Below are 27,900 nucleotides of genomic sequence, written 5' to 3'. Positions count from 1 at the left end.
GGCAGAGCTACATGTAGGATCTCTATTATAGAATGAACAATTCTAGTCCATCACACAAATGGTTACATCCCATCCTTTGTTCTTTTGAAGAAAGAACTTCCCAGTTTTCATATACTTTCAGGTACTGGAAGACAAAATTTCTGGTGCTGTGATGTTTGTCACTAGTACCTGAGTCCCTGAAGAGAAGCCATACTGTGAAGAAGGCTCACAGTTAAGGCTAATCCATTAGATGGCCTTGACTGGGGTCCAGAAGTAGTGTAGTGGAGTAGTCAGACTTTGATCTTCAAGTCAGGTCTCTGAGTTGGGTACTGTGGCTCTACTCCCTTATGAGTTCCATGATCTTTGATCTTGGACAAGAAAGTTCCTGCCTTTGAGACTTTTATAGCATGTAAAATTGTGATAGCACTAATACTTAACCCACAGAGTTTTGATGGTTTTATGACAAATACGAAAGCAAATGAAATGATATCTGAAATATAGTGGCTTACAAAAGTTATTAGTCGTCTTCTGACACAGAAAATGAGAGCAAATTAGACTTGTCTAAAAAATACAGTTTATACAAAATGAAGATGACAACCTGGGCCAAATTCTGTAGCTATGCTTGAAGCAATTAATAAAGTGATCCTTGAAAGGATCAAAGGGTTAATAAAGCCTCTAAAATGCAGCAGCCCTCAAATTGGATGACTATAGCCTAACAATAAATATTGAAATATTATTCTCATACTTGCCTCTCATTATCAAGAGATATTATGATGTTATCTTCTGCAAGGCATTTCTAAGTGACTGTAAACTTGTGAGGCATTAGAAAAGAAATTGGGGAGTAAACAATAAGGTTGTGTTTATTAGCTAATTTTCCTTTCAAGCGCTTTAAGAATTTATTAAGCAAGGAGCAAAAATACCTATCACATTCCTCTTACATAAATGTCCTGTAATAGCACAAGTTGATCACTAATATCTGGATGCCTTTACAAACAATAACCTTTAAACCCAAACTCATTGGCCTGTTAACGGACATCTAGGGCAATTTGGATGAGAGGGATCTTTTATGTTATGCCTTTTCATGCTTCCTTCTGAATACCAGCTCTTCTTGGATTTTTTGTTTTTATTTTTAAAGCCTTCCTACAATTTTTATTTTACTTTGGAATGTATCGTGTGAAATACACCAACACTGTTCAAGAAAGAGCCCCTAAAAATATCCTACCCCAGGTTTCCAGATCTACCTTCTCCATCAAAACTACTTGAGCACATAATGCTAATTGGCAATAATGAACGCAAATACTGCATAAACATGTCAGTTAAGACAGCTATCAATTTTAAGGCACAATCCTTTGGAAAGCCATCCGCTCTTCAGAAAAACTATTTGGGGAATTAGCAATGCTCATTTTGCATAAACAATGAATTCAAATGAGAATACAGAGAAGGAATAATGCTATACAGCTATAAATTTTCCAGGAAAAAACCTTGAAATTGAATTGTAGGTATATAAATGTGTTCAATCTTCTGCCAAGCCTAAATTTATAAATATATATTTATATATTAATAAATGCATATATGTATGTATATATTTATTTTATAAGTGAAAAACAAAAAATGTATGTTTCCCTACACTAGCCTGTAATGACCTGGAAACTGACAAACAAAAGCATCACAATCCCTCTTCTAATCTCTCCCTCTATCCCATTCAGGAAGGATGGCTATTGTCTACTTTATAAGCTTATGTTCAAAGCCATAAAGTCACTTGGTGGTTTAGGACAAATTGGAGCCATGATGGAAATCAGATGTCTTTTTGCAAAAGTTCTTCAGTGAATCCTCCCTTGACTGCTACTTGTAACTCTACCTTCCAATACTGATTTGACCTGGACAAAGTCCTTTCTCTCTTTGCACTTCTATTTCCTTACCTTATAGAATGAGATCCTTCTTATATTATTGTACTGTCCTGTCCTCCTTATATTATTGTATTGGAAGGGAGTAATGAAAATGTGGATGTACAGAATTCTGAGCCTGGGGAGCATGAGAAACAGTAAGACAGGGAGTCCCATCCCTGGAGATAAAATAACACATATAGGGCAACTGACTTCTGGAAAACTAGTCAGAACCAGCAGAAAAACAGTCTGAGGGTGGCTTTGTGCCTCTTTGTGGCATGTGTCTCAACTGTACCATCTGGCTTCAGTCTATAATGAATCTCAGCTGGTAATCCAAGCCTGCTGTGGAATAAGACTTCTTCTGATTTTGTGTATCAAAAGCCTGGTACCAGTTCCTTCCCCAGAGGTGCCTTCACAGTCTAAGCTCTCTGATGGGTTGAGTTTCCTTGCCCAGGGGGAAGTTTAGTTCAATCCTCGGCATGCGACAAAGCTTATTTTCCCTCATCAGTAATGAAGATGAAGAGTTTGTGCATTTTGAAGCTCTTTCAGAACCTGAATAGCACGGCTGGTAGGTATAGCTTTATTATTCTTATCGTCCTTCAGAAAGGGGGTCAAATGACCTGTAGATCAAGGACTCACCTCTAGGATTGATGTCTGCACTTGGAGGATCTGTTCATGGCCTTTGAGCTGCCGAATGCAGATTTTGCAGGACAGCTGGGTGGTAGTGGGCGTATAACGCTCCAGGGAGAAGGCACAGTGCAGGGGCTGCCGGTTACTGCACCACACGCGGGAGAACGGGACTTCCTGCAGGGGAGATGGAGAGAAGGGATGGTGTGCAGAGCCCGGCTGAGATGAACTAGAACAGGAGAGACTTAATAGTGATGATGATGATGATGATGACAACAACAACAACGATGAGGACAATCACAGCAGAGATAATTGCCTAGGCAGCTTTAGTGGAATGTTGTAAAAATAATGTTCCAGCAAATGCCAAGCAGCACAAATGTAATTAATGTCAATTCCAATTGATAACATTTGAATTCCAAAACCGCACTGCAAGAGCTCAGATTTCACTTGGTGACACACAATTAGAAAGAATACCATCAAAAATTATCATTTTCATTCCCCAGTTAGAAAATATTTTCCTTTGGAAGACTCCTGTGGGCCATGCTTCTACTTCGGTCTGGGGTAGGATGTTATCTTTTCACTTATGTAAAAATTATGCAAAAGAACTGATTGGCCAGAACTTAACTCCACACCACAAACTCATGCAGAATTGTGAGAATACAATATTGCTAATGTATCCAACATAAAAATTAATACCCAGTGCAAAATCACACACATATACACACAGCCAGGGAGAGAAAGAGGGAGGAAGGAGGGAAGAGAGACAGACAGACACATACAGGGCCACCCCAAGTGATCTAGTTTGTCAGTTCTTCATTTGCTCAATTTGTCCATTCAACTATAATGTATAAAGTGCCTGCTAATTACCACACACTGTACTAGGTAAACAATAAGAAACAAGAACAGATTCAGTCCCCTACTCTCAGGGGACATATGGACAACTGAGAGGCAAAAATACCTTTTAGTAAATGAGGAGGGAAATTATAAAATCTATAGATTACTCATTTTTCCTAGTATTAGCCAGTGCTTGCTACCAGACTGTGACTAATATGAAGTAGAAGTTAGTCACCGAAATTTTTTCGTGTACTAAAAAGTCTCTCTCCTTTCTACTCAAATGTGGCTTGGCCCTTGGCAATGACCACATATGCCTCTAGTAATCCTCACGCTCACTTTTTTCTCTATTTCTCACCTTATTAGTTTGCTCCTTTACCTATTGCTAAAAATAAAATTTTCTGCAATACTAGAACTGAAAGGTGGCAAGACATATATCAAGTCTGGAAGTTTGGAACCCTGAACTATGACTGGTGATGAAGCCAGCATGGGTCATGAGACTAAAGAGCATGATTGAAATGACCGGTTCCCTTGGAGAAGCTATGAGTTACCTAGTTATTCCCGAGCCCTTATGTGCACACTTGTTTGGATACCTTGCTTCCTAATTTTCTCTATAGAAAGCCTCACAGATTTTTATTTTGGATACTTTCTGGTGGACTCAGGAAGGAGGGATGGATGGACTTTAGATTGTTGTGAACTTGAAGAGAGGAAAGCCAGCTTTAAGGGAGTATGAAATAATAAAATCAAATATTCTACCATGCATCTTAGCAATAAACTGTGGGTCGTTTTGTTTGTTATTAATCCTGAACCAAAAGAAAAGTGGCATTTCAAGAAGGATGTAGAGAAGGTCTATAGGCAGGAAACTATCTGGCATTTCACGGACTTCATTCCTGTGCAAGAAGTGGGCTGTTAGTATGGAACTCTATCTTTGCCATTCTCTGTTCTTCCCCATGCGGAAGGGGCTGGAAGCCTAAAAACTACATTTTATAGACTCCCCTGCTGGCAGGAGTTCACATTCCCATTCTGCCCACAAGAGGCACTCATGTTAGATTTGGAAGGGAGAGGAAATGCAGAAGCCATCACTGCCCCCCTAAGATCAGCAGGCAGACCCAAAGGCTTCAACTGACAGCCCAAGAAAGGTGTGCAGGGGCTTCTGGACATTCACCGGAGAATCCACTGCTTCAGTGCTAGTGCACTTGCCTGAAATTCCTGACCTGACTGGTTTTCTAATACCACTAGTAGCTTTCTCTGACCTTGGCTCTCTACAGAGGTTTTGTAATCACATAAATTCCTTGATTAAATTTCCCCTCGGTTGAAATGTCTTGAGTGCCTTCTATTTTCTTGACTAAAACAATCCTTGAAGACATTATTTTAGAAACAGATGTGAGTTGGGCAACCCTGAAAGGGGCTACTACTGAGTTCCAGAGGGAGGCTATTGTCTGGGGAAAATGCTGGAAGAGGCACCAAGCTAATGATCACTAAGTATGCTTTTCATTGGAGGACAACTTGCTTGTACCATCAGCTGACAACACATGTCCGTTTAACGATATCGCTTTCCCACTTTCTTCTAATACAAAAATATTTTACTTATGATCTCTTTTCTTCCTGTGGTAGATCCTGCAGCAGAGGGCATTTCTGATTTGTGGGGCCTCCTGGCAATGCCTACAGTAAGTCATTTTCTCTAAAATACTCCAAATGACTTTTCACTTGTATCATCATATGCACTTAGAAGTTCTGCCATTTCTCCTTGTTATCTAATGTGATTCTTTTCCTAATTCTCCTGAGCTTTGTTCCACTTTGTAAACCATGGGCAGCCCTTCCTCCACATCTCAGCCTCCTACACTTCTCTTTCTGCCTACTGTACTGTTCAAGATCCCATCTGCTCACACATACCCCAACTGCCATCTCTCTCTGAAGGACTCCAAAAACATCATCTCTGTTATTTATCTGATTGTCCTCAATTCCTGGCATTATACCCCTAAGCACTACAAATAATCTTGTTTGGTCTTTACTTCTCTGGCAAATTTAACTTTTGGAAACTGATTGCCATCATCTCTCTCTGCCATTGTTCTTCTCCTCTAATATTCTGGTTTCCATTATGCTTCCATTATGGCTAACTCTGGTCACCTACTCCCAGTCTTCCTGCCTTCAAGGTCTACTACATAGAGCAAATGAGGGGGTTGGGGCTTAATGGGAGAGGCAAATAGCTCAGGAAAACAGAAAGCAGAAAGCAGCTGATTGGGATTATTCAGGAAATAGCATTATGGTCTCTTTTTTACCTCTAATGATTGGGGGCAGGCAATGATGTGACCAGGCCACCTAGGAACTCTGCATTTATTACATGAGTCCTTTGCTTGGGAGACCACAGTGGTCCTTTGATCAATCTGCTGTGTGAAACTCTGTCTCCTGCCTGGCCTTCAAGGGCTTCCACCATCTCTTGCCCTATACTTGTTCTCTCCATTCTTATTTTTATTAGCCCTCAAATAAACTCTCTTCTCCAAACCAGTGAATTTTTGTAGGGTTGCTTTGCACTATGCACTTCAATGAAAGTAACCATAACATAGCACTCTGGAGTTCACAGGTACTTTTGCCTAAGGTGGTTTTGCCCAGCTAAGCTAAGTAGGAGGCTTTTGTTTCCTAAAATTGAAATTTGAGTTATTATAGTGTAATGCAAGCACTTGGACTTCAGGGCTAGACAAAGAACCGTACTCAAGATCCAGCTCTTAAGCAAATGTACATTTTCTGCAATTTGATTTGAATCTTTGGTAATGCTTGCCTTCCAAAAAAAAAAAAAAAAAAAAGGCACTGACCATTCATTTAAAATGAGTATCTTCTCTGGTATCATTTGTTAAATTCTCTGTATTTTCTCCTAAAAACACTGGAAGAAATATAAAAGAGTAATGCCTACTGCAGAGATAATTCTTCCTTGCAGAAAGACATGAGAATCAGTGCCAAAAAACAATAAAACAAAAACCCTCTTTTCTCTTTTCCATTCCATTGAACACAATCCAAACATTTTAAAAAATCTGATTTTAAGACAGTATCAAGGGAATATTTTTTACTGTTGACTTGAGTAGCAGCTGCCAATAGCATTCAACAAAACATTTAAAAATAATAGAATTAGAAGCACCTTGATTAGTGTGTTTTCAGGGCAATCACCTTCACTTTCATTTATTCAAAAAACAAAAACAAAAAACACCAACGAGCTCTCTGAGCTGAGAGGAATTATGTGGAAAGTAATATGGGAGGAGAAATTGTAGCAAAGTTATGGGTGTTTAAAGAATTTCGGAAATGTTTTCATTTTGACTCCTATTATAATTAGGTTCTTAGCAGATGGAGAGAATGTAAATCATATCTTAGCAGGAGACAGACACTGGGTTCTCCAAGATACATAGCATGCTGGAAAGACAGCTGCTTTTACCCTAGGGAGGTGACAACTTGACTTTGTGTTTTGTTGGCTTTTAAAAATAAATAATTTATTGTATTATGTTTATTACAGCTCCCCTACCCCACAGCTAGCAAGGAATAAAGGAAAGTGATTTAGGAGCTCTCAAGTCCCAGCAAGGAATAAAAGAAACTGATTTAGGTGCTCTCAGTCCCAGTAACCTATTGAAAGAATAGAATTATTTACCTCCCAGAGAAGGGTTGCTAATTCTACAGAGGCGAAATCACATATTCCTAATGTGGTAGAGTCTTAGGGACTGACAAGAAAATGGGAAATAATGAATTGTTTACTTGGGGAGACTAGCATCGTGGGCCTCAGGTTTTCTTTGAACCAATGTCAGTGGCTGCTACCATAATGAGATCTCAGAAGAGCTGACATAGCCTTTCCTACTTCTCACCCAATATACCTGGCTTCATAAGCAATTACATCCATAAATTGTAATCCTCCAGAACCTAAACCAACAAGATTTAAGATCTAGTTGATCCTTCAATATACAGGCTCTCATCGCATATCTCAGGGCCCAACCTTGAACTCACACCATTCTAAAAACATTTCTCATGCAGTTTGCTGGTGTCTGATAGGGAAAACATTGTATGCACTGGGTACCTCCCTAGCTTGTACCTTTCTGGGAAGTTCTACCTTCCCAGAAGAAAATGGAAGTTTCCTAGTAGAGGAGGGGTTTGGTACTAATTGTAATATGTCAGCTCCCAGATTCCTGATTTGAAGTTAGAGAAAGGGAGATTCACCAACTGAAGAAAAGTCCTATAAACAATGTCAGGAATAGTGTGATTTTCTCTTTCCACAATAGCTCTCTGGGATAACGAGAAATAGGCCCTGTTAGTTCCTAACCACTAAGCCCTAATGAAAAGCCATTCTCCATTCTCCACGCCAAGTTTGTCAGTGCACATGATGTTCTACATGAGGTTCAAGTAGGCTGAACACAAACCCTCCCCTAAGTGCTTACATCTAATGCCCAGAGCAAGCACAGCATGGTCATTAAGCCAAGCACAATATGCATTCACACAAGCTGAGGGATTTCAATGATGAGAAGGGCAAGGAAATTGGTGGTAGGGGTGATGAAGAGAAAGGAGGAATAGAGCGGAAAGCCATTTGGGGTAAGAAAAATGAAGTGGAAATGAAAACTCAGTGGCAAGCCTCCTGACGCAGAGAAAATTAAATTGTTTCTCAGCCTTCCAAGACTCTTTCAAATTATGCTCAATTACAAAAGGCAAATATTTATACATGTTCACAACTCCCATGTAATCCAGCCCATCCTGGCAGTAAAGCTTGCTGGGTTTTCTTGAAAGTCAACGTCCTCTGGCTTTGGCTGGTCCTCTTGTACCCTCTGAGGTCAGTAAACACTTAGCCCCCTAAGCGTCTTCTTCCTGGGGCTTTCTTTGGTATCCCTAGTGTTGGAATTATTGTTTAAGTCATGCTGCAAGGTAATGGTTCTTTCATCTGATTTTTTATCTCCAAGCATTAAACTTAATAGTTCACTTTGGACCAAGTCACTTGCATCAGATCCAGTGAAATGAGGCCCTTATAACCTATAAAGATTAATACAGAGGAATTTGCATGACTATCAGGACTTGTTTTAACAATACTCTGAAGTTCAATTTGGACTAGAAACTTTGAATACTGCTTACCGGAAAGCAAAGAGACCTACATCTTGAATATCATAAACAACACAATATATTTTTTCATAGAAAACTTCTCTCTATGGAAAAAATGTGGTGAATGTGCCCCTGGCCCCCTGAAAAAAAAAGTGTTCAGGGGAATGAGAGATGGTTGTGTGCTTTGAATGCACTAAACTGTACAGAAGGGCAATTCCTCAGGTAATAAGTCTGAAAAGTCAATAGAAAAATGCAGCCCTGTCCAGTTTAAAAATCCTGAATTTTAGAAGTTGGATGGTTGGTGGTACAACATTTTTTTAACCATCATGATGCAGTCAAGGTTTTCTCTTTGTGACTAGGCTTGTTCCCATTCTGACAAGCTGGTATACCTGTCTATAGTTAAAAAAAAAAAATGCTGCAAGGATGGAAGGTTACAAAACGCAGAGGACGCTACACGTTATGCTGATGGGTAAAACAGAAGCCTGAAAGCATTCTGTGATTCCAGGTCAATGTGAGTCCGCCAGAAGCTTTTCCAGAGTGAAGGAAATATCCTGTCCTTAAGCACTTGAAGTACAGATGACTGGCTTTAGAAACTATGGTAGGCTAGCTAGCCACTTACTGTAATATGTATCACTGGGAATTTTCGTAGACTTCAGTGGCAGGATCACAAGTTTCTAAGAGATCTTTTAAGGCTAAGCATGTACTGGAAATAACTAAATAGGATCCAAAGAGATTCTGAGTCTCCCTGAATTTTTTTTTTTTTAAATCTCTAATAGGAGACATGTGGACAATAATAAGTATCTTTAGATATTTATAAAAGGACTCTTAAGAAAGGCATGTTCTGGCTAGGCACAGTGGCTCACACCTGTAATCCCAGCACTTTGGGAGGCCGAGGTGGGCGGATCACCTGAGGTCAGGAGTTCAAGACCAGTCTGGCCAACATGGCAAACCCCAACTCTACTAAAAAATACAAAAATTAGCTGGGCATGGTGACGGGCACCTGTAATCCCAGCTGCTCAGGAGGCTGAGGCAGGAGAATCGCTTGAACTCGGGAGGCGGAGGTTGCAGTGAGCCAAGATTGCGCCACTGCACTCCAGCCTGGGCAACAGAGAGAGAGAGACTCCATCTTAAAAAAAAAAAAAAAAGAAAAAGTAAAAGGCATGTTCTTTCTTTGCTTTTCAATTGGTAATTTCTTCTTCCCATCTTGCCTGATTCATTTGGAAGCAAGTGCACTTCATATATGAAAGAAAAAAATCTCTTGTTTCCACCTGGCTAGCCATAGCTCTCTACAACTCAAAATCATCACCCTTAAGAAGTTCCTCACTGACATTCAGTTTATTCATTGCTGAATATGATTAAGATGCTGTCTCATAATGAACTGATTTTAATAAAAACAAACCAACTCACAAACCTGGCTCTATATTGTTAAATTGGCATCTTCAACCTATATTGAGCAATGATTCCAACAGGAGAGGAGAAATGCCATCTCACCTAACGTGCAAGCACCTTTCTTCCCACCCGTTAGAATGCTGTTAATTTATGACAATATGTTTCATTCCGTGTGTGTAGCCCAAACTGTTACATTTCTGTGACAGTTTTGAGGTGAAATCCATCCTTTAAAGGAGGAGGAAAATCAAGCAGACCCTTGCCAGGATCTGTGACATGCTTGCTGGTTAAAGCAAAGCCATTTCTGTTAGAAACCCATTTGGCCAGTACCTGGCAGGCAGTGAATGGTTTAATTCTCCAGAGGAATGGGGGAATATCAAGGACAGAAATCTGAAGACTAAAGGTATTCCCTTTGAAATGCAGCAATTTTGGTTCTTCCAGGAGCTGTCCACCTTGATGACTTTCATCTGAAACCACTTCCTATAGGAGAAGAAAAAGAAAATAAGATCAATAATGAAATATCCTGCTACTTACATATTTCCTATCTAGGGATACACATGCTCACTACCATGTGTCTTCCACAAATGGACAGAGAGCATAGGAGAAACATACTTCTTTACAACTCCATAGCCCATAAAGTTCAAGACTAAGGATTAACAACTGCTGAGTGACAAGTGTTGGGTTAGAAAGAGACAATTTGTTTTTTATTTATTTGTGTTGTTTAGGCTTTAAACCACACTGTGCCTTTGTTTAAACTTCAAAGACCTCCCCTGACCCCAAGCAAATCGTAATACTTCTGGGTTTCCACAACTGTAGGAATTTCACTCTCTGACCATAATCAAGGGATGCATTCATGCTCAACCTGACACATCATCATATTTCACACTAACTGAAAACAGCCCCCCTCCATTCTGGTTCAATTTTTCTTCACTAATGCAGGCATTATATGATATTTATTCTTTTGGCTTAAAATAAATGTCCCAGTGTGCACGTATCATTTTTATTTGTAGTAATGTTTGTAAAAGTTATTATACCAAAAGGCCAAGAAAAAATAAGTTGTGTATCAAGGTAGCTGTACCTCAGGAAAACAGAAATCAAATTTCTGAGGAAACACTCCTGTAGCTTTCACTGAAAAATCTTTACATAATACAATCTAATACAAACTCAATCCACATACATTCTGTTGAGTAAACCATTTCATTGGTTCCAAATTTGTGGCATTAGAATCATATTGGAGAGACGATATAAGAAATGGAATAACAAAACAAATACATATTCAGGGAAGTGCTAAATGATTGTGCAGGATTGAGGCTTTTGGTGTTACTGAACATAAGAGACCTCCCTAAGTCCATTTTTGAAATCACCATTAATTGATATATTATTTCCTTGCAGAGCTAGGAGAAATTAAAACCTGAACTCCTTTATGTCCTATAATCTCAGATTCTTAAAAAAAGACTGTTAGAAAACAAATAGGTTTATAAACACAATCAAACTTACATTTCAATTATTAATGAGTAAAAACACCTCTACTGGTTATCTTATCCATGTCTTGTCCATAAGTAGAATGACAGTAACAAAAACATTTTCGACTAAGAAGTCACCCAAGTTTTATCCTTCACGTACACATAAACTGTTAATAGGTTGCTAGTGTCTTTTTCCAGGACTAAATCAGTGGCATTTTCTCCAGCTCTTTGGTGTTGCTTGTGGGAAGGGTGTTTCTTGGGGCCCAAGGGTCAGTGTTGTAAACTAGCTGTGATGATAGAAATATTCTATCTCTGTGTGGTCCATTATGTTACCCACTAGCTAAAGTGGCTATTAGCACTTGAAATGTGGCTAGAGTGATGAAGGAGCTGAATTTTTAATTAAAGTTAAATATCCACATGTGATTAGCAATGACCATACTGGACAGTACAGTGCTAGGTAATTCATAACCTTGTGGATTTCAGAGTTGAACGTGATAACATGGTAGCCAATGTCTGGTGGAGGCTACAAGGAATGGAAGAAAAGAGGCACTATGGGGAGGATAGGAAATTAATTCTAAATGCATACTTGGCTGAGACATTAGGCAGTCTCTGGTTCCTTCTTTTGAGATTTACTAAATTTCCATCAGAGCTATGTTGGAGCTGGGCACTGGGTGTGCAGAAATGAAACAACCTCGCCACCAGGAAACTTACAATATTGTGAAAGGGTCCGGACACTAGGCATTGTTCTAATATAGTATCTATTACCATACATGAATGCCTAGGAGGTTAAGAAAGACAGAAGGTGCCCCTGACCCAGATGGGAGGACAGACCAGGAAAGGAGGCTAGACATTACTAGGGGAGGTAGTATTTGAGCCAAACGTTGAAATAAATGGAGGAGCTGGCCATTTGAAAAGGAAGGAGAGAACACTCCAGATGCTGAGCAGGGCATTCACAAGCATGGTGGCTAGACAGAGCTGGGATGGAAGGCTGAGGTGGAAAGTGTGTGATTGGAGATGATGAAAATGTGGGGCAGAAACCAAATAACAAATTCTTGCTTGCTATGCTAAGGACTTTGTATTTTATTTTTGAGTAATGTTGCTCTGGTTTTAAGGTGCATTAAAACTCTTTTGGTGTCTTCATGCACTCAAAAGAGTACCAATCTTGTAAATTGAAGATAGCAGCATAAAATTCTAATCACATTTCTGTGTGGTCTTGGGCAAATTATTTTCTTTAGACTTCAGTTCCTTACCTGGGTTTATTTATAGCCAAGCAAAATAATTAATATGATAATATATTAACCTCTTTTTGCAATTCTGGTGCAAGATTAGAAACAAGCACAAACAAGAAATGTGCTTATTAAGACCATATTAAAGCCATAGTATAACAGCAACTCTTCTAAGTGTATTCGAACTAGGCTTTCTCAAATATACCCTTTTCTTTAAATTTAACTTTCCTTAATGGACATGAAGTAGTCGACGCCAGGAAATGAAGTGACTTGTTCAAGGTCATGTGTTATTTAGTGTAGTACTAGACTATTTTGTTAGAAACTACACACAATCGTTGTATTGAAGGGAACTTAAGATTTAGAGCACCAAGTGCCTTATTTACACATGAAAACATGGAAGTTCCCTGAAGAAAGTTATTTGCCTAAAGCCATGTGGCTAATGGGAGACCTGAGACTTTGACCAGGGCAACTTGATCATGGTCCAGTGTTTTTTCTCTTAGATTTCCCTGCCTTTTCTTACTACTATGCTTGACTTTCTTTTTTTTTTTTTTTTTTTTAAGACTCATGTGAAGATCAGACTGTGATTAACTCTGTCTCATAAATGATTTTTCACTGGTGCAGGATATATGTATAAGATGACATAAGTCAATCTATATTTGCCCTAGAGTTATATATACTGTCTACACAGTCCTTGAAACTCAGAATGGATAATATTAAGAATTTAAAAAATAGATATCTGCTTATAATTATCATGGAAGAAAAGAGTACCTTTTTAAAAGTTCTGCTCTAGGGCCTCAAATTTAAATACAACATGATTTATTTTTTGCTCTTTTCGCTTACTCCTTAAATCTGCGCATATTGAGCCAACAATATACAATTAACAGTGTCTTGTAATCTTGTACAAAATATTAAGCAATTACAGTTATTCTATAACAAAACAATTATTAAACTGAAAAAGCCTAGTAATGAACTAATAATTGTATTCATAAATTTGTAAAGGCACAATTGGCTTCGAAGTTAAATAAATAGACTCCTGAGTATGAGCTTTAAAATACTCTCCAAATACAGTGGATTGCACTTAACACATAGTTCCCTGAGCCTACTGTATTACTCTGGGGGGCTAGGCCTGAGTATTTGTAAGTGTTTCTTGGATGCTTCTGATGACCAGCCAGGTTTGGACAACTCTGCTTAGCTAGTTCTAAATCACTCATATGGATCAATTATCCCCAAAGTGAGGCTTGATAGTAATTTGATTTTTCCAATCTGCCTTCTATGTGACAAGGACCTCCTGTTAAATACCTCATTCCATTGTTAAACTAATAATCTGAGTTAATGGAACTAGGAAACAGGGTCTGGCCAGCTTTTGTATATAAAATGCACCTGAAGGCTCTGGATGGTGGTTTTTCTCAGCATTCTGTTTCATCATTTTACAGTGGGGTTGCAAGTCATCCAGTTCTAGAAGCTGTGGCCAGGAAAAACTTGTGCTTTGTGCCTCACTGAGCTCTTTATGTTGATTTAATCAGACAGGCAGCAATATTCAGGTGTGCTTCAGGGATACTAAAACAGGCAGGCTAAATTTACATATTTATGAGACAAAACTGTTTGAACTTACACACACACACACACACACATACACACAAATTATGTCGCTATGGTGTTTTCCTTTAAATGCTTTACGTGAACAATATTTCCCAACATTGCATTATTGATAAACACAAGAACTACATCTAGAGGAAATCCTTTGAAATTAGATTCTAAATCCACCTTAATGCCAAGTAAGTAATGAGTACCAAGAGTACTGTATAGGAGTGCTGGGAGCAATGGCAAAAAAAACCCTAGTTGTTTGTTTTTTTCTATTTTCTTTCTTAGATAAGATAGGGTAACTGCTTAATTCCTTGCTTTCCTATGTCAAGGTTTGTTTGGGCTGTGCATGCATGTGTGTGTTCGTGTGTAATAAAAGACAATAACCAAAATCCAGGTCTTAAAATGTTACTGCTTCAAAGATATATACCATTTCTCAATCTTTGGTTTGAATTTATCAAAGGAGGTGATGTCAAACATACAAGCATAAAATGGCAGCCCTAATTATTACAAAAACACAAAAGCAAGAAGGACAAGGAGTCATTTACTGCTTGTCTTCGTATTCTTTTCTCACCTACCTACAGGGAGATGACATTTTTATTTTTGAAAAACATAGCAGATTTAATTTTTCATAGAGACGATTTTAGATGTGTTTATCAGAACAGATCTTCAGAAATCTGAAACTAAATTATGTCTTAGCCAGGTAAACAAAGTATTTTGTTTTTGTCAAGGAAATTGCTAGTATTACTCAGATAAGCTACCCCCAGAGCAAATGAGAATCAAATAGAGTAGCCCTGTAGGGGGTACAGGGAAAGGAAGACAGGACTAAAAATAGAGAATGTCCCTATTTAGATACTGAAATTCTCTCAAGGAATATTCTACGGTGGGCCCACTATATTGCCTGGTCCCCACCCAGTTCTGAGAGGACAGGTGGAGTTGAGTCTCTACACGTTCCTTCTTGCAAGGTCTTCCGGGGAGAAGGTAGGCATTTCAGCATTTTATGGGATACAATCTCCCAGTGAGACATGAATGAAATGAAAGATGCAACCCCGCACTTAACCCCAGCATCCTTTTGGTTAACAGCACAGTTAGAGTTGGGCACATATCTGTTATCATTCTTTGAGATATGAAAGATGCACTGCAATAAATACAGCAGCTATAACAACCATGTTCACATTGATTTCCTAATCACAACAAACGTATCATCATAAGGATAGTTGAAGCACATTCCAGGGTGGGCAATTTCTGCAGAAATGCTCCATGAAAAACTGCTTACTGATTTTGATTAAGAAGTCAGGGTTCTTTTAGGGTTGCAGAAAATGTTATTACTGTATACTCTATTTTCAGCTTACACTACAGAAGTTGGGAGAGCTAAATACTAATTTGTGAGGTCTTTTAGGGGTTCAAAAAGGGAACTGTTGTTAAGGCTTTCCTAAAATAGAACTGTTTTAATGGGTTAGTAACTAATTTCCTCCTCCAATGCAATATCACATATGAAGCTATCACACTATGAAATGATTTGGGATATGCAGGTGATCAAAATAAATCTCTGCAGAAGGCCTTGAACACATTCACTTAGCAAAGTAAAAATCCAGAAAGCAAGACAGTTTCAGAAACAAAACCCAGAAACTAAGACGGAGGAGTACATGGCTGTTTCCTGTACTAGGAAGTCTCAGTTCAGAAAAGCCACAAGTTTCATTTTAATCCATATGTGGGCCAGAAAAGTTATTCAAGCAAGGTTGATGATCTTTCAAAACCCCAAGGGGGATACATGGCCTTTCTGCTCATGACAGCTGTCATATACATCCTGTCAATAACAAGTACAACCAAATGCAGCTTTATTTGCCATTGTAGGAGAGAGAAAGAATCACTGGAGGTAAAAAGATTAGGACAAATGGGGTCAAAGGTATTTCTACCAAAAAACATTATTCTAAAGCAAAATTAAAGAGTTTTGCTAATTTAAGAAATACCTCTCTGCTGGGCATGGTGGCTCACGCCTGTAATCACAGCACTTTGGGAGGCTGAGGCGGGCGGATCGAGACCATTCTGGCTAATATGATGAAACCCCATCTCTACTAAAAATACAAAAAAATTAGCCAGGCATGGTGGCAGGCGACTGTAGTCTCAGCTACTCAGGAGGCTGAGGCAGGAAAATGGCGTGAACCCGGCAGGTGGAGGTTGCAGTGGGCTGAGATCACGCCACTGCACTCCAGCCTGGGGGACAGAGCGAGACTCCATCTCAAAAAACAAAAAAAAGAAATACCTCTCAATGATGAAATACATTTGGATTCAATTAGAGGGAGAATAACATTCTCCCTAGCACTGTCTAAAAAGATTCTATTACCAACCAGAAATGGGTAATGGTTTGAAAAGCTATGGTTATGGTGTTTTCATGACGTCCACAGTAATTTGTATTCATCTGTGAACAGTGGAGCCATGGTAGAACATGGTAGAGGTGAAAATAGATGATCTGAAAGTCACTGAGAACAAGCTCTTTAAGTACATGTCTATCTCACTGCTATATACATCAGCTGGGAGACTATTATTCAAAGAAAACTCCAGACTGGTTATGAGGGCTGACTTCCAAGACAATTGTGTGAGCAGCTCCACACAGTCACAGTAGTCAGCAATGGGTTATCTATATCAGCCAGGAGACTGGAAATCTTCCATGATGCTCCATGGTTACTCCAGTTTACTCAGCTTTTAAAATCTGGCTGAGTTACTAAACATCCAACTTGAGTCATGGTACATTTTATAACTGGTTAGTAGTAGTAGTGACCCCAAGATGAACCCTCTATTTAAGATATTTATTCTTTATTTTTGCTTCCTGAATATCTGTTATATATTTTCTCTTGGAGCAATCCTCTTATTGTGGGGTGGGGAGTGCAGAGGAAGAGTATTAAATGACAATGGTGGGAGGAGGTTTAACTACTTACACTGAAGTTTCTTATTCCACAGAATGGCACACCTTTGAAAGCCACCCCTTTTGTGAGCAGCCAAAGATGAAGTGTGCCCTTCACAATGACCTGTGCTACTCAGGGGCGGTTCAGGAACACAGGCTGGCTCTTTGTCACCTTTACTGGCTTATGTTCAGGAGTGAGGTCGTGATATTTTTTTCTACTGGTAAACATGAGTTTTCCAGCTCAGTGTCTTAAAATCTAGTTACTGAGGAAATACTCTGCATAATGGACTTAATGACCCAAAACTGGAATAGCAGGGATCTGGAATGAGGTGTGTCAGGAGAGCTATGCTATTTATATATGGGCAGAGCTTACACAGGCAGTTCTGCATCATCCTTGCTGCTATTAATAAACTTGCAGTCTTCCTGAGTAGCTAAATTAAAATGAATCTTACATGATTAAAAGTACCAAAAATGGAAAGGAACCTTGAACCATCTCTGCCCTAGTAGCCCTGATAATTAATAGACTATATGTCCAGGATAGAAAATGACTACCTTGTGATAGGTATGATTTATAATTGTGGTTCCCTAACTACAACCTTCAGTTGATTCAAGCAATTTTCTCACTGCCCTCTGCACATCAAATAACTCTTTTAGTTCCTGTGACTCATGCTGCTTTTTTTCTCTTGATGTGGTGTTCCTTTCTGTTTTGTTCCTAAATCGCATCCATCCATGGAAATTTGTAAAAGAGTTCTCAAAAACTCTTCTCCGTTTGTGTCTGTGTTTGTTGAATTCTGATTATGTTTCGGGTCAGTTGCATAATTTAGCACACAATGTCCTGCACATGCGTTAGTTTAGCCCTTCTCTCTTCTTGAATGCCAAGTACCCCAACCCCTCTTACATTGCTGACCACACAGTAACACGGCTCTTGCTTCAAGGTAGGTATCCCAGTCAAACCAGTGGTGAAACTGCCATTGGAAAATTATAACAGAAAATTATTACAGTGAAAGAGATCTGACCTAACCAACTTCATCTTGCTCCTAACCTCCAAGCTGTCCTTGTTCATTCCTGTGTATAGGCCAAACTAACTTTGGGAGGAACTTAGCTTATATTATAGTTTAACTTTGAAACAAAGACAATAACAGCCCTTTCCCAAAACAAATCCCCTTCCTGCCTGGAGACTAGATTGCCTTTGTAGGACTAACAAATCGGCCACAAGATTAGAAATTATGGTTTGGGAGTCATGCAGCTGGAGGCTACAAGATTCTGACACTCTCCAAATTGCTCCTGGGGATAACATTGCTATTGTAAATCCTAAAAATCAGTGCTTGAGATATTTTGCAGACCCTGCACATGGATCAGTAGGCACCACCCTGTTGAATAAACTGGCTCATCTATCTTGTGGCGCCGACCCAGGAACTGACTCAGTGCAATTAGACAGCTTAGACTCCCTGTGACTTCATCTCTGAAGCAACCAGTCAGCACTCCCAACTCACTAGCCCCTACCCACCAAATTATCCTTCAAAACAATGATCCTTAAATTCTTGGGGAGACTGATTTGAGTAATAATAAAACTCCGGTATCCCACAGAGCCGGCTCTGTGTGAATAACTCTTTATTGCAATTCCTCTGTCTTGATAAATTGGCTCTGTCTAGGCAGCAGGCAAGGTGAACCCACTGGGCAGTTACAGTGGCGTGGGTTCATTTTCTAGACCCTCAATAATACAATTTTCAATTGATACTGATCTTTTGGAAAACGCACACTTTCATGACACCAAAAGAAAATTATTAAAACAAAGGCTAACCTGAAATGCACAAGGGGTATTGTCCACACAGTAAACTCTCAAGTTGTAATCCAGGGAGTTACAGGACATGCAGCCAAAAACCGCCACCTTCAGTTGCTTCACGGCACAGTCTGTGATTGGCTCTCCAGTGAGCGCATAGGTCCCAAAGCTGTCCAGGAGCACATGACACGCAAAGGGGTCCAAAAGGCAGTAACAGGATGTAGATTCATCTTCCACTGACATCACTTCCTGTTGGGAAAGGTATGTTTATTCTCTCACTTGGAAATAAGATGTGATCTAACCTTTATATTGCCAGGATACAAATAAATAAACACACAAATATAAATTTTTTTTCAGAATAGTCCTATTACCCAATTATCCCGATGTTAACTGTTCCTCTTCTATCAGAATAACTGCTGATATCAAGAACTCAAGAAATGGGCTGGGCATGGTGGCTCATGCCAGCACTTTGGGAGGCTGAGGCAGGCAGATCACCTGAGGTCAGGAGTTCAAGACCTCCTGGGGTGGGGTGGGGTTGGGGGGCGGGGCAGGGGTCAGGTCGGGTCTGAGGCTGGAGAATCACTTGAACCTGGGAGGTGGAGATTGCAGTAGGCGGAGATCGATCCACTGCACTCCAGCCTGGGCAATAAAGCAAGACTCCATTTCAAAAGAAAAAAAAACTCAAGAAATGGTTATGTTCAGTGTGTTGGAATTTCTATTTCATTGGTTATAATAACAAAAATCACTTGGAAAGTTCTGTTTCTGGCTAATTTGTTCAATGTTGAGTTTTAGAAATCTTAAATCTTATCAATAAGCAAACTTTTTTTTTTTTTTTTTTTTTTTTACAAACACCTATTTCTGACAACTCTTTAAATATCCTTAAGGTAATGTTTATTTTCTCTCAAACATTTTATCCTCTTTCATTCCACTGAAATCATTTACAAGGGACCACTAAATAAATGAATTGGATAAGATGTACTAGAATATGTCACCCTCCTTGATAAGAACTTTAGTATATGTGACTGGTTTGATAGAGCATAAATATAACACCATCTGTGTATAAGAGATTGTGAGGAAGTGCTGGGAAGAAAAATTAAAGTGGCAAAAATCAAAGCAAAGCCAAACGTAATGGGAAGAGGACTAAAACATGGCCCTTTAGGAAACCCATGGAACTTCATGCCCCAGGAAATCTGCTCATGGTTGCACTAAAACGCACTAAATAGCAGAATGCATTCTGGAACAAAGAAAATAGTTTCAAGACACTAGTTGGCAGGGTAAAGGTAATCCATTGTAGCAACTGGGAATTTTCTTCTTCTAAAGAAACATGATTTTCCTTTTACTTCTTTGGCCTGAAGTGCCTTCTGGGAGGAAGACCCTAGGGCTGGCTGGAACAGGTCATTTGTGTTCCAACAAAGATAATTCTCCCAGTTTCATGCAAGCTGACTGCAGATGGACATAAAGGAAGCTCTATCAGGCAGAAAAATCAGAGCTTTCACTTAAAATAGTAATTCAATTGCAATCTGTCATTGCTGTGACTGTCTTCCCTGTTGTTAATGTCTTATTATGTATCCTCATTCTCTTTCCTTGTCTCCTACTGTATCCCTTTTGTATGCACTCATACACACAGGAAATAGACACTGATAATAATTCTCAATGCATTCGTTAACTAAAAAAAAATATTAAGCCCTAAATGTGTTCCTGATTAAACATAGATATTTTAGAATCCCCAGGATGGAAAAAAACAGACATAGTTATTTTCTTTCTGAACACAGACTGCCTGCCCTGAACCTCCTCCCTAACTCCACAGAGGCCACAGAATAATGTCCATTCAGACAGAGACAAGGCCAAGGGGGAAGTGAAGGGGATCAATGAGCAGGTATGTAGGTGTAGATGAATATATGGGTAATTACAACTGTATTCTAAAACCAAACAAATCTGGATTATCTCTTGCTTCTCTTTTCTGTTATAATGGGGGGGGGAAGAAAAACAACTAGCCAATATGTTTAGGATATTATAAAACACTTGCCACCAACCCTTTGCCAACAAAGAAATGCTGATTTGTGGTGTTAGATGTTAAGGTTAAATATATCCCATAGGTGGAACCCAAATCCCACTGTTTAAAAAAGGAAGTAAAGGGTCTCACCTCCCATTTGCCCTGCTGTGTCCTCTTCTTTAAATGGATATTCCAGTGCTCAGAACTGACATCTGCACAGTGTGGGATGGTCAATGCAAAGGGAGTGGTGACGATCATGTCTGGAGGACCACAGGTGACTTCAGGACTCAGGAGCACCTCAGAGCCATCTGACTGGAGGCTTCACAGTTGAAAAAAGGATAGAAGAGAGAAATATGTAGAGGAGGGGCCATATTTGAATGAGAATTTGGTTAACAGACTGGGGTTTTCTTCAGGCTTATAAATATTCCTTTCCAGGATTTTCTTTTACAAAGGACTGGTCTGGAGAACAAGCATTTGTCATGAAGTTCTCAGACACACGGAAGGAGTTTAAGCCTAGATTTCAAATCTAGGTTTTGACAAACCCACCAACAAAATGACAAATGCTTCTTTGGAAATACAGGGCAGAATTGGAGAATGCAAAGACCTGGCTGGTGGGTCATGCACCAGCTACTGAATCCTTATTCTTGTTGATGCCATTATCAATGAGCAAACAAAAACTTTATAGAAATGACTGCTCTGGTCATCTCATTACCATCAAATTCCTTTCTCATGAAAACACAATCTAAAATATTCTTAATGCTGGTAAATGATAAAGCAAATTATTATGAAGCAAAACAGTATTTTGAAGATACAGACTGAGTGTGTCTATTCTGGCTTTGAAAACATTTATTTTTTGCCAATGAACAAATATATAGCTTATATAGCAATAGCACAGTAGACAGCTACAAGTGTGCATAATATCATACATAAATGTCTATCTTTCAACTCTTTTCTATTTTAGATCTAAATTTAAAATCATTCAATCCAAACCTGGTGTTCAGCTTTTTTGAATTGTGAATTATTTACAGTGAGAATGCAGTGTCATGGAACAGATAAAAGAAAGTGAAAGTTAACTAAAATGGAATAATAATACCTCATTGAATGCCTCCCTCTTTCATGTCTTTGGCTTTTATTTTTAATCTGTGCCCCCAAACAGTAAGGAGGAGTAGTTTACAGAACAGTAATCAGCGAGAAGAACCCAGATGTCTGCTTATTTTTCCCCTAATGGCATATGTGTTCTTCAACAAGCTATTTGATCCTTTGTTTGCTGGATTTTCACTTGTAAGAAAAATAATAATATTGAATATAGAGCAATGCTACGGGAGAGCTGGAATTGGTATTATTACTAAAGCTTTTACTTATACTACCTAGGAAGGACAGTTAAATACTTCATCCTTGACCAAAAAGCAACCCGTTGGGCAAAATAAAGATAAAATTTAGTGCTAAAAGATACCATCTTTCCCAAGATCTTCTATAAACAAAGAGTTTTTCTCTGAGTTCATCTAATGTGCTATTCATTTCTGAATTGCTTATGTTGACAACTCCTATTTCTCTCAAGTTAGTAATGGTTATACCTGAGCTCATTATCTATAACTTGCTGCTGCAATAAAGCCAAGCCATATAATTGAGGAGCATCTTACGTCTACTGCGTCTAAAACAGTAGATGTAACATTATCATGTTGTCTCCTCCCCTCTCCAAGAAGCTCTGGAGATGTCTTTAAAAAGTTCAGTCTTCCACAAAAGTAACCACAGTCCAAAATGGACAATTCTTCCTATACGAGCAAAACACAGGTTAAGATGATCATGTCTTCATTTACCTTTAAGTAGGGGAGGCGAGGAGAGCGGGACTGGAAAGCAGTGTATTAGCAACATCAAATGCTCTGTGGAAAGCCTGGAATAACATACTCAAGGTTTGGAAAAAAAAAAAAACATAAAATTCAAATGTGCAGCCTGTATGTGGGTGCCTGCCAGGGCCATCAGAGAGGGTGAAGTGCTTTTCATGTAATTACCGCCTGCATTCATCATGGACAGGAATAGCAGGGATGCTTATGAGTGACCGATGACAAGCTCTCCTAAAAGAACTATTTAATTGCTTTCAGAGAATCATCCTCCTTGTTGAACATATTGTTCAAACATATGGGAATTTGGGGAATTATTTAATGCCAAATGAACTGAAATCAGCTAATTAGATGAACTCTCACACTCGTTGTGAATAGCAAGACTCCTTTCACAGTGGTAACTTAAACAGCTTTAGGAGTCAGAGGCAGTGCATATTGAATATGAACCAGGGCATGGAATAGGAGTTTTGCATTAAATAGGCATTAGGCATTTCCTTAAGTGCAGAGTAAGTAAATCAAGATTTATATTTAATCCTCCTACTGTGAAAATAGTGTCCATGGGTGTAGGTCTCTCTCTGGTGAAGGAACAAAACTTCACCAGAAGTTCACCGGAACTTCACAAAAATCTCTCCATTTTTTTCTCCCCACAATTAATAACAATTTGCCCTTTTCTGCTACCTTCTACCTGTAACAATCAGGGGGATTTACAAATATTAATTAAAGCTCTTCGCACACCTATAGAGGTAGGTGTTAACAGCATAAGGTCACAGAGGAGTCAATCAAGGTGATGGCAGGAAAATAACCCAAAATTTCTCACTCACAGGCTCTTGCTCTCGGTGACCAGATTGTACTTTTCTTCTCTATTACCAGAGATTTCTGGCCAAATTGCTGGATCTTATGACATCCCAGGGAAAGACTGGGGAAGGGGGCTACAATATAGTCCAGGGGTAATCATGGAAACAGATTCAGGACATTTGAGGACAGAGGGCTGGGGAGAGAAGCCTTTAATTGGATGTGGACAAAAAAAATGAGCCTTCTTAAGGAAATCATAGATGGCATTTAAGCTTTCCCACATTGCATAATCCGCAACAAGGCAGTATACATGTCCCTGCTGGGAAAAAAAAGGTAACACATTTTTCTAAAATTGCTGTGAGCTAATAACAACTGTGAACTAATAAAAGCAGTGATTTCAGGATAAAAATATGAACCACCTCGATGTATCATACACCTTAGTGTGGTCTGTAGACTGAAAAACCTTTTTGCGTAGAACTTTTGCTACTTAATGTTTTTCATTGTTCTCTATCTATACATATATATGCACATATACATGCATGCTTATATATTTGTAGTTTAAATGCTGTGTATAGATAGAAGAAGTTTAATAATTTAAGAGCCCGGTCTTATTTCTATAGGAACTCTGCTTTCTGAGTTGACTAATTCATGCAATTGTCATACATTGTCATTGCATCAGTGTACGCTTTGACTTAAATTCTCAATGCCTTAGGCATGTGCATGGTGGGCATTTAAGGCTCCTTGGAAATGATACTGGTCTCCTTGCTTTTATCCTTGCCTTTCACAGCCTGTCCCCCATGCAGCCACCTCAGTCATCCTACTAAAAATGCCAGTGTGTTCTCATCTCATGGAATTGCTACAATTCGTACTCTGGAGTGCTGCGTGCTTCCTGGAAGAGTTTTCCCCTAGACATCCACATGATTTACCCCACCTTGTGCCTGTCAGGTTCTTGCTTAACTGACATCTACTGATGAGGTTTTCTCTGACCAGGCCTTGGTAATTGCAACATTCCCAATACTAAAAGCAGATCTTTGTTTGACTTTTTCTCCTTAACACTTAATGCCCTCTAGTGTACCATACCATTTGCCTATTTATTATTATTTTGTCTGTCCCACAAACTAGAATGTAAGCTCCTTGAGGCTAGGGAATTTTTTTTTTTTTGAGACAGAGTTTTGCTCTTGTCGCCCAGGCTGAAGTGCAGTGGCACCATCTTGGGCTCACTGCGACCTCCGTCTCCTAGGTTCAAGCGATTCTACAGCCTCAGCCTCCCAAGTAGCTGGGATTATAGGCACATACTACCATGCCCGGCTAATTTTTGTATTTTTAGTAGAGACAGGGCTTCACCATGTTGGTCAGGCTGGTCTCGAACTCCTGACCTCAGGTGATCCACCCACCTCGGCCTCTCAAAGTGCTGGGATTATAGGCATAAGCCACCATGCTTCTTAGCTCAGGGATTATTTTTTTTTCCTGCTTAGGTCATCATTGCATCCCCAGTGCTTCATACATGCCCGCTGTAAGCACTCAAAAATACTTGTTGTAAAGGACACAGAAGCCAGCTTGAAGAGATTCTCACTGATCAAATCTGGAATCTTTTGAGCATCAGAGTAAATCATGGCAGTAAAGAATTATAACCCATTGAGTCATACTATAAGAATCCACAAAATAAAAATCCATGTAAGAATGAATCAATGAGAAGGGAAAACTCTTCCACACAAGAGAAAACCAACTAATAAATATAGTAAACCATCAATTAGCAATCAGCTACATTAATACTTGGTTGAGAATCATAAATGGATGTTAACCTATTGGGTGAAAGTTTAAACAGTAATCAATAACTATTTACACATTCCTAAAGTATCTTCCCACAAGGTACTTAACTATTTACTAAGGGTAAAATAGTACTTCACAGCAGACACCACCTAACATGAATGACCAAGTTAACGTTCCCAGGAATGGGGTGGATCCACAGAATATACCTCCCGACAGGACACAGAGAAGAGAACCTAGCGTCACTTCTGTGACATTCCTGCTAAAAGTACACAGCCTGAATCTCCTCATAAGGAACCATCAGACAAGCTCAGAGGAAGGCACATTCTGTAAAATAACTCACCTGCACTCTTCAAAGCTGTCAATGTCATGAAATACAAAGACTCAGGAATGGTTCCAGATGAAAGCAGACCAAAGGCACAGGACAACAGCATGCAATGAAGTGACTTGGACTTTAATTTACTCTCAAGGACATTATTCAGACAACAAGTGAAATATAAATAAGGTGTGTAACGTACTAAGAGTATTTTGTCAATGTTAATTTCCTGATTTTGTTAATTGTGCTATGTTTATACAAGATAATTTCTTGTTTGGGGGATATATACATGGAAGTATCTAGGGATAAAGGGTCATCTTGTTCACAGCGGTTAAAAAATACACATATGCACATATATATATATATGTATTGACTTTTATACGTATATGAAGGAGAGAGGAGAGAGACAAATACAGAATATTTAGTAAAATATTAACATTTGTGAATCTGAGTGTAGGACACACAGGAATTCTTGATATTATTGCAATTTTTCCTTGAGTTTGAAATTTTGTCAAGATTAAAAAAAAATTTTTTTTTTTTTAAAGTGAGTGCAGCTGGGCATGGTGGCTCATGTCTGTAATCCCAGCACTTTGGGAGGCTGAGGTGGGGGGGAATCACTTGAGGTCAGGAGTTCAAGACCAGCCTGGCCAACATGGTGAGACCCCATCTCTACTGGAGAGAAAAAAATAGAAAAATTAGTCAGGCGTGGTGGTGCATGCCTATAGTCCCAGCTACTCAGGAGGCTGAGGCGAGAGAATTGCTTGAACCCAGGAGGCGGATGTTGCAGTGAGCCGAGATCACCCCAGTGCACTCCAGCCTGGGCAACAGAGCGAGACTCTGTCTCAAAAAAATAAATAAATAAAAATAAAAAATGAATGCATGAAAATAGAAGGCCCAGGGAGAATTTTTCCAGAATTCTTACAAAGGAATCAGCAGGTAGACTGCTCTGTAAATATCTGTTAAGTCCATTTCATTCTAGGCTACAATATAAGTCCATTGTTTCTTTGCTGACTTTCTGTCTTGATGACCTGTCTAGTGCTGTCAGTGACTGGGTACAGTATACACCGCTTGGGTGATGTGTGCACCAAAATCTCAGAAATCACCACTAAATAACTTATTCATATTCATGTAACCAAACACTGTTTCCCAAAAACTATTAAAATAATAATTTAAAAAAATCAGTGGGGCCACTGATTAATGTATGAAACACACAGTGGAGGATGATGAAGGTGCTGTAGTTGGTGACAGGGTGATGGTCCAGACCTCACCACGTAGTACCTAACATCCTACAGCACCCATCTGCACACAAGTGCCAACCAGAGGTCATGCTGAAGGTCAGCTACGAGGCACCAACTGCTAATAACCATGGCAGGATGGGAGGTGTATCCTGGACATTTTACCTCTGTGCTCAATACTCCTTGACCTGCTGCTAGGCTTGTAACACTTCGCTTTCTTTAAGGAAAGTGACCAGTTCCAAGTTCCAATATGAGGTTTTTACTGTAGCTGTTGTCTTCCATGCTGTGCTTGGTAATTACCATTCCCTCCTTTCCTCCTTGTGGTCTATATTCTAGACTAATGTAGGTTTGATCACCTTTACCCAGAGTATCACTCAGGAATCCAGGCAGGAGAGTAATGATAGTTTTACTATGTCAGACCCTGGGTCGATACATAATTAAGTCATATTTGAATGGAAAAGACATCAAGGCTGATAGATGGAAGCTGTACTCGAGTTTTCCACGCACAAGACATATAGTTTTAACTCTTATTATTCATTTTTCATTAAGATCCTCAGATTTTGACCTGGGGTACTAAAATTGCTGTGGATAAAAATTAAGGTTTTAAGGTTTATTATTTGTCTCTCTCTTTTTTTTTTTTTCTTGGAGTCAGATCTCTCTCCTACTCAATTGCTCTGACCAGAGATTTCAGATCAGTCCCAGGGAAATGACATCATCGAATCTCCTAGACAGATGGACCCTTTAAAGCCAGCTTTTCCCATCAGCCAACCCCAACACTGTGGCTATGTCTTCTACTTCTGGTAATCGCTATGTGTGATTTAAGAAAACAGACTCCTAGAGAGGGAGAACAGGGAAGTGAGCAGAATGGAGGACAAAAGTGACATTGAGCAACATCTTCTCTTTATTATAGCAGACTCCTGTTTTCATCTTCAAATGGTTCTAAAACTGTGATGTTTTTCACAATTTCTTAGGAAGCTTGTTTAAAATTATACTCCTGGATGCCACCAATGAAGATTTTGATTTGGTATTTCTGGGATAGGGCCCAGGAACCTGCATTTTCTACATGCAAGGTGGTGCTGGCACTAACATTTGAGAAAAGTTGTGTAGTTCTTAAAAAAAAAACCAAAGCAACATCTCATGCACTGGGGCCTTGGTGCTCCATCAAATATAGGACAGTCCATTCTGAAGTGGAATATAGTTGATGGTCAAGTTTAAATGATCAATATTAAGGCCCTGGCTGATG

The 27,900-nt window shown here is 39.2% G+C and overlaps 1 protein-coding gene and 1 long non-coding RNA gene across 9 annotated transcripts in view; one reads left to right on the top strand and one right to left on the bottom strand.

Annotated features, from left to right (window-relative positions):
• UNC5D (unc-5 netrin receptor D) overlaps nucleotides 1-27,900 on the bottom strand; it is a 557,242-nt gene that overhangs the window by 27,155 nt on the left and 502,187 nt on the right. For all 8 annotated transcript variants that reach the window (XM_003830743.6, XM_008956162.4, XM_008956161.4 and 5 more), the window contains 4 exons: nucleotides 20,860-21,028; nucleotides 18,738-18,965; nucleotides 10,095-10,244; nucleotides 2,502-2,666 (listed from right to left, as the gene is read on the bottom strand). In XM_003830743.6, the coding sequence (XP_003830791.3) occupies nucleotides 2,502-2,666; nucleotides 10,095-10,244; nucleotides 18,738-18,965; nucleotides 20,860-21,028 (712 nt within the window). The remainder of the gene's footprint in view (nucleotides 1-2,501; nucleotides 2,667-10,094; nucleotides 10,245-18,737; nucleotides 18,966-20,859; nucleotides 21,029-27,900) is intronic.
• LOC103783682 (uncharacterized) overlaps nucleotides 2,253-27,900 on the top strand; it is a 62,911-nt gene continuing 37,263 nt past the window's right edge. The window contains exons 1-2 of the long non-coding RNA XR_004672864.3: nucleotides 2,253-2,430; nucleotides 4,935-4,987. This is a non-coding gene — a long non-coding RNA (uncharacterized LOC103783682). The remainder of the gene's footprint in view (nucleotides 2,431-4,934; nucleotides 4,988-27,900) is intronic.

The sequence above is a fragment of the Pan paniscus genome, chromosome 7, assembly GCF_029289425.2.
Source record: "Pan paniscus chromosome 7, NHGRI_mPanPan1-v2.0_pri, whole genome shotgun sequence".
NCBI classification, from domain to species: domain Eukaryota; kingdom Metazoa; phylum Chordata; class Mammalia; order Primates; family Hominidae; genus Pan; species Pan paniscus.
Note: the sequence above shows the minus strand (reverse complement) of the source record. Positions and strands in the feature narration are given on the sequence as shown.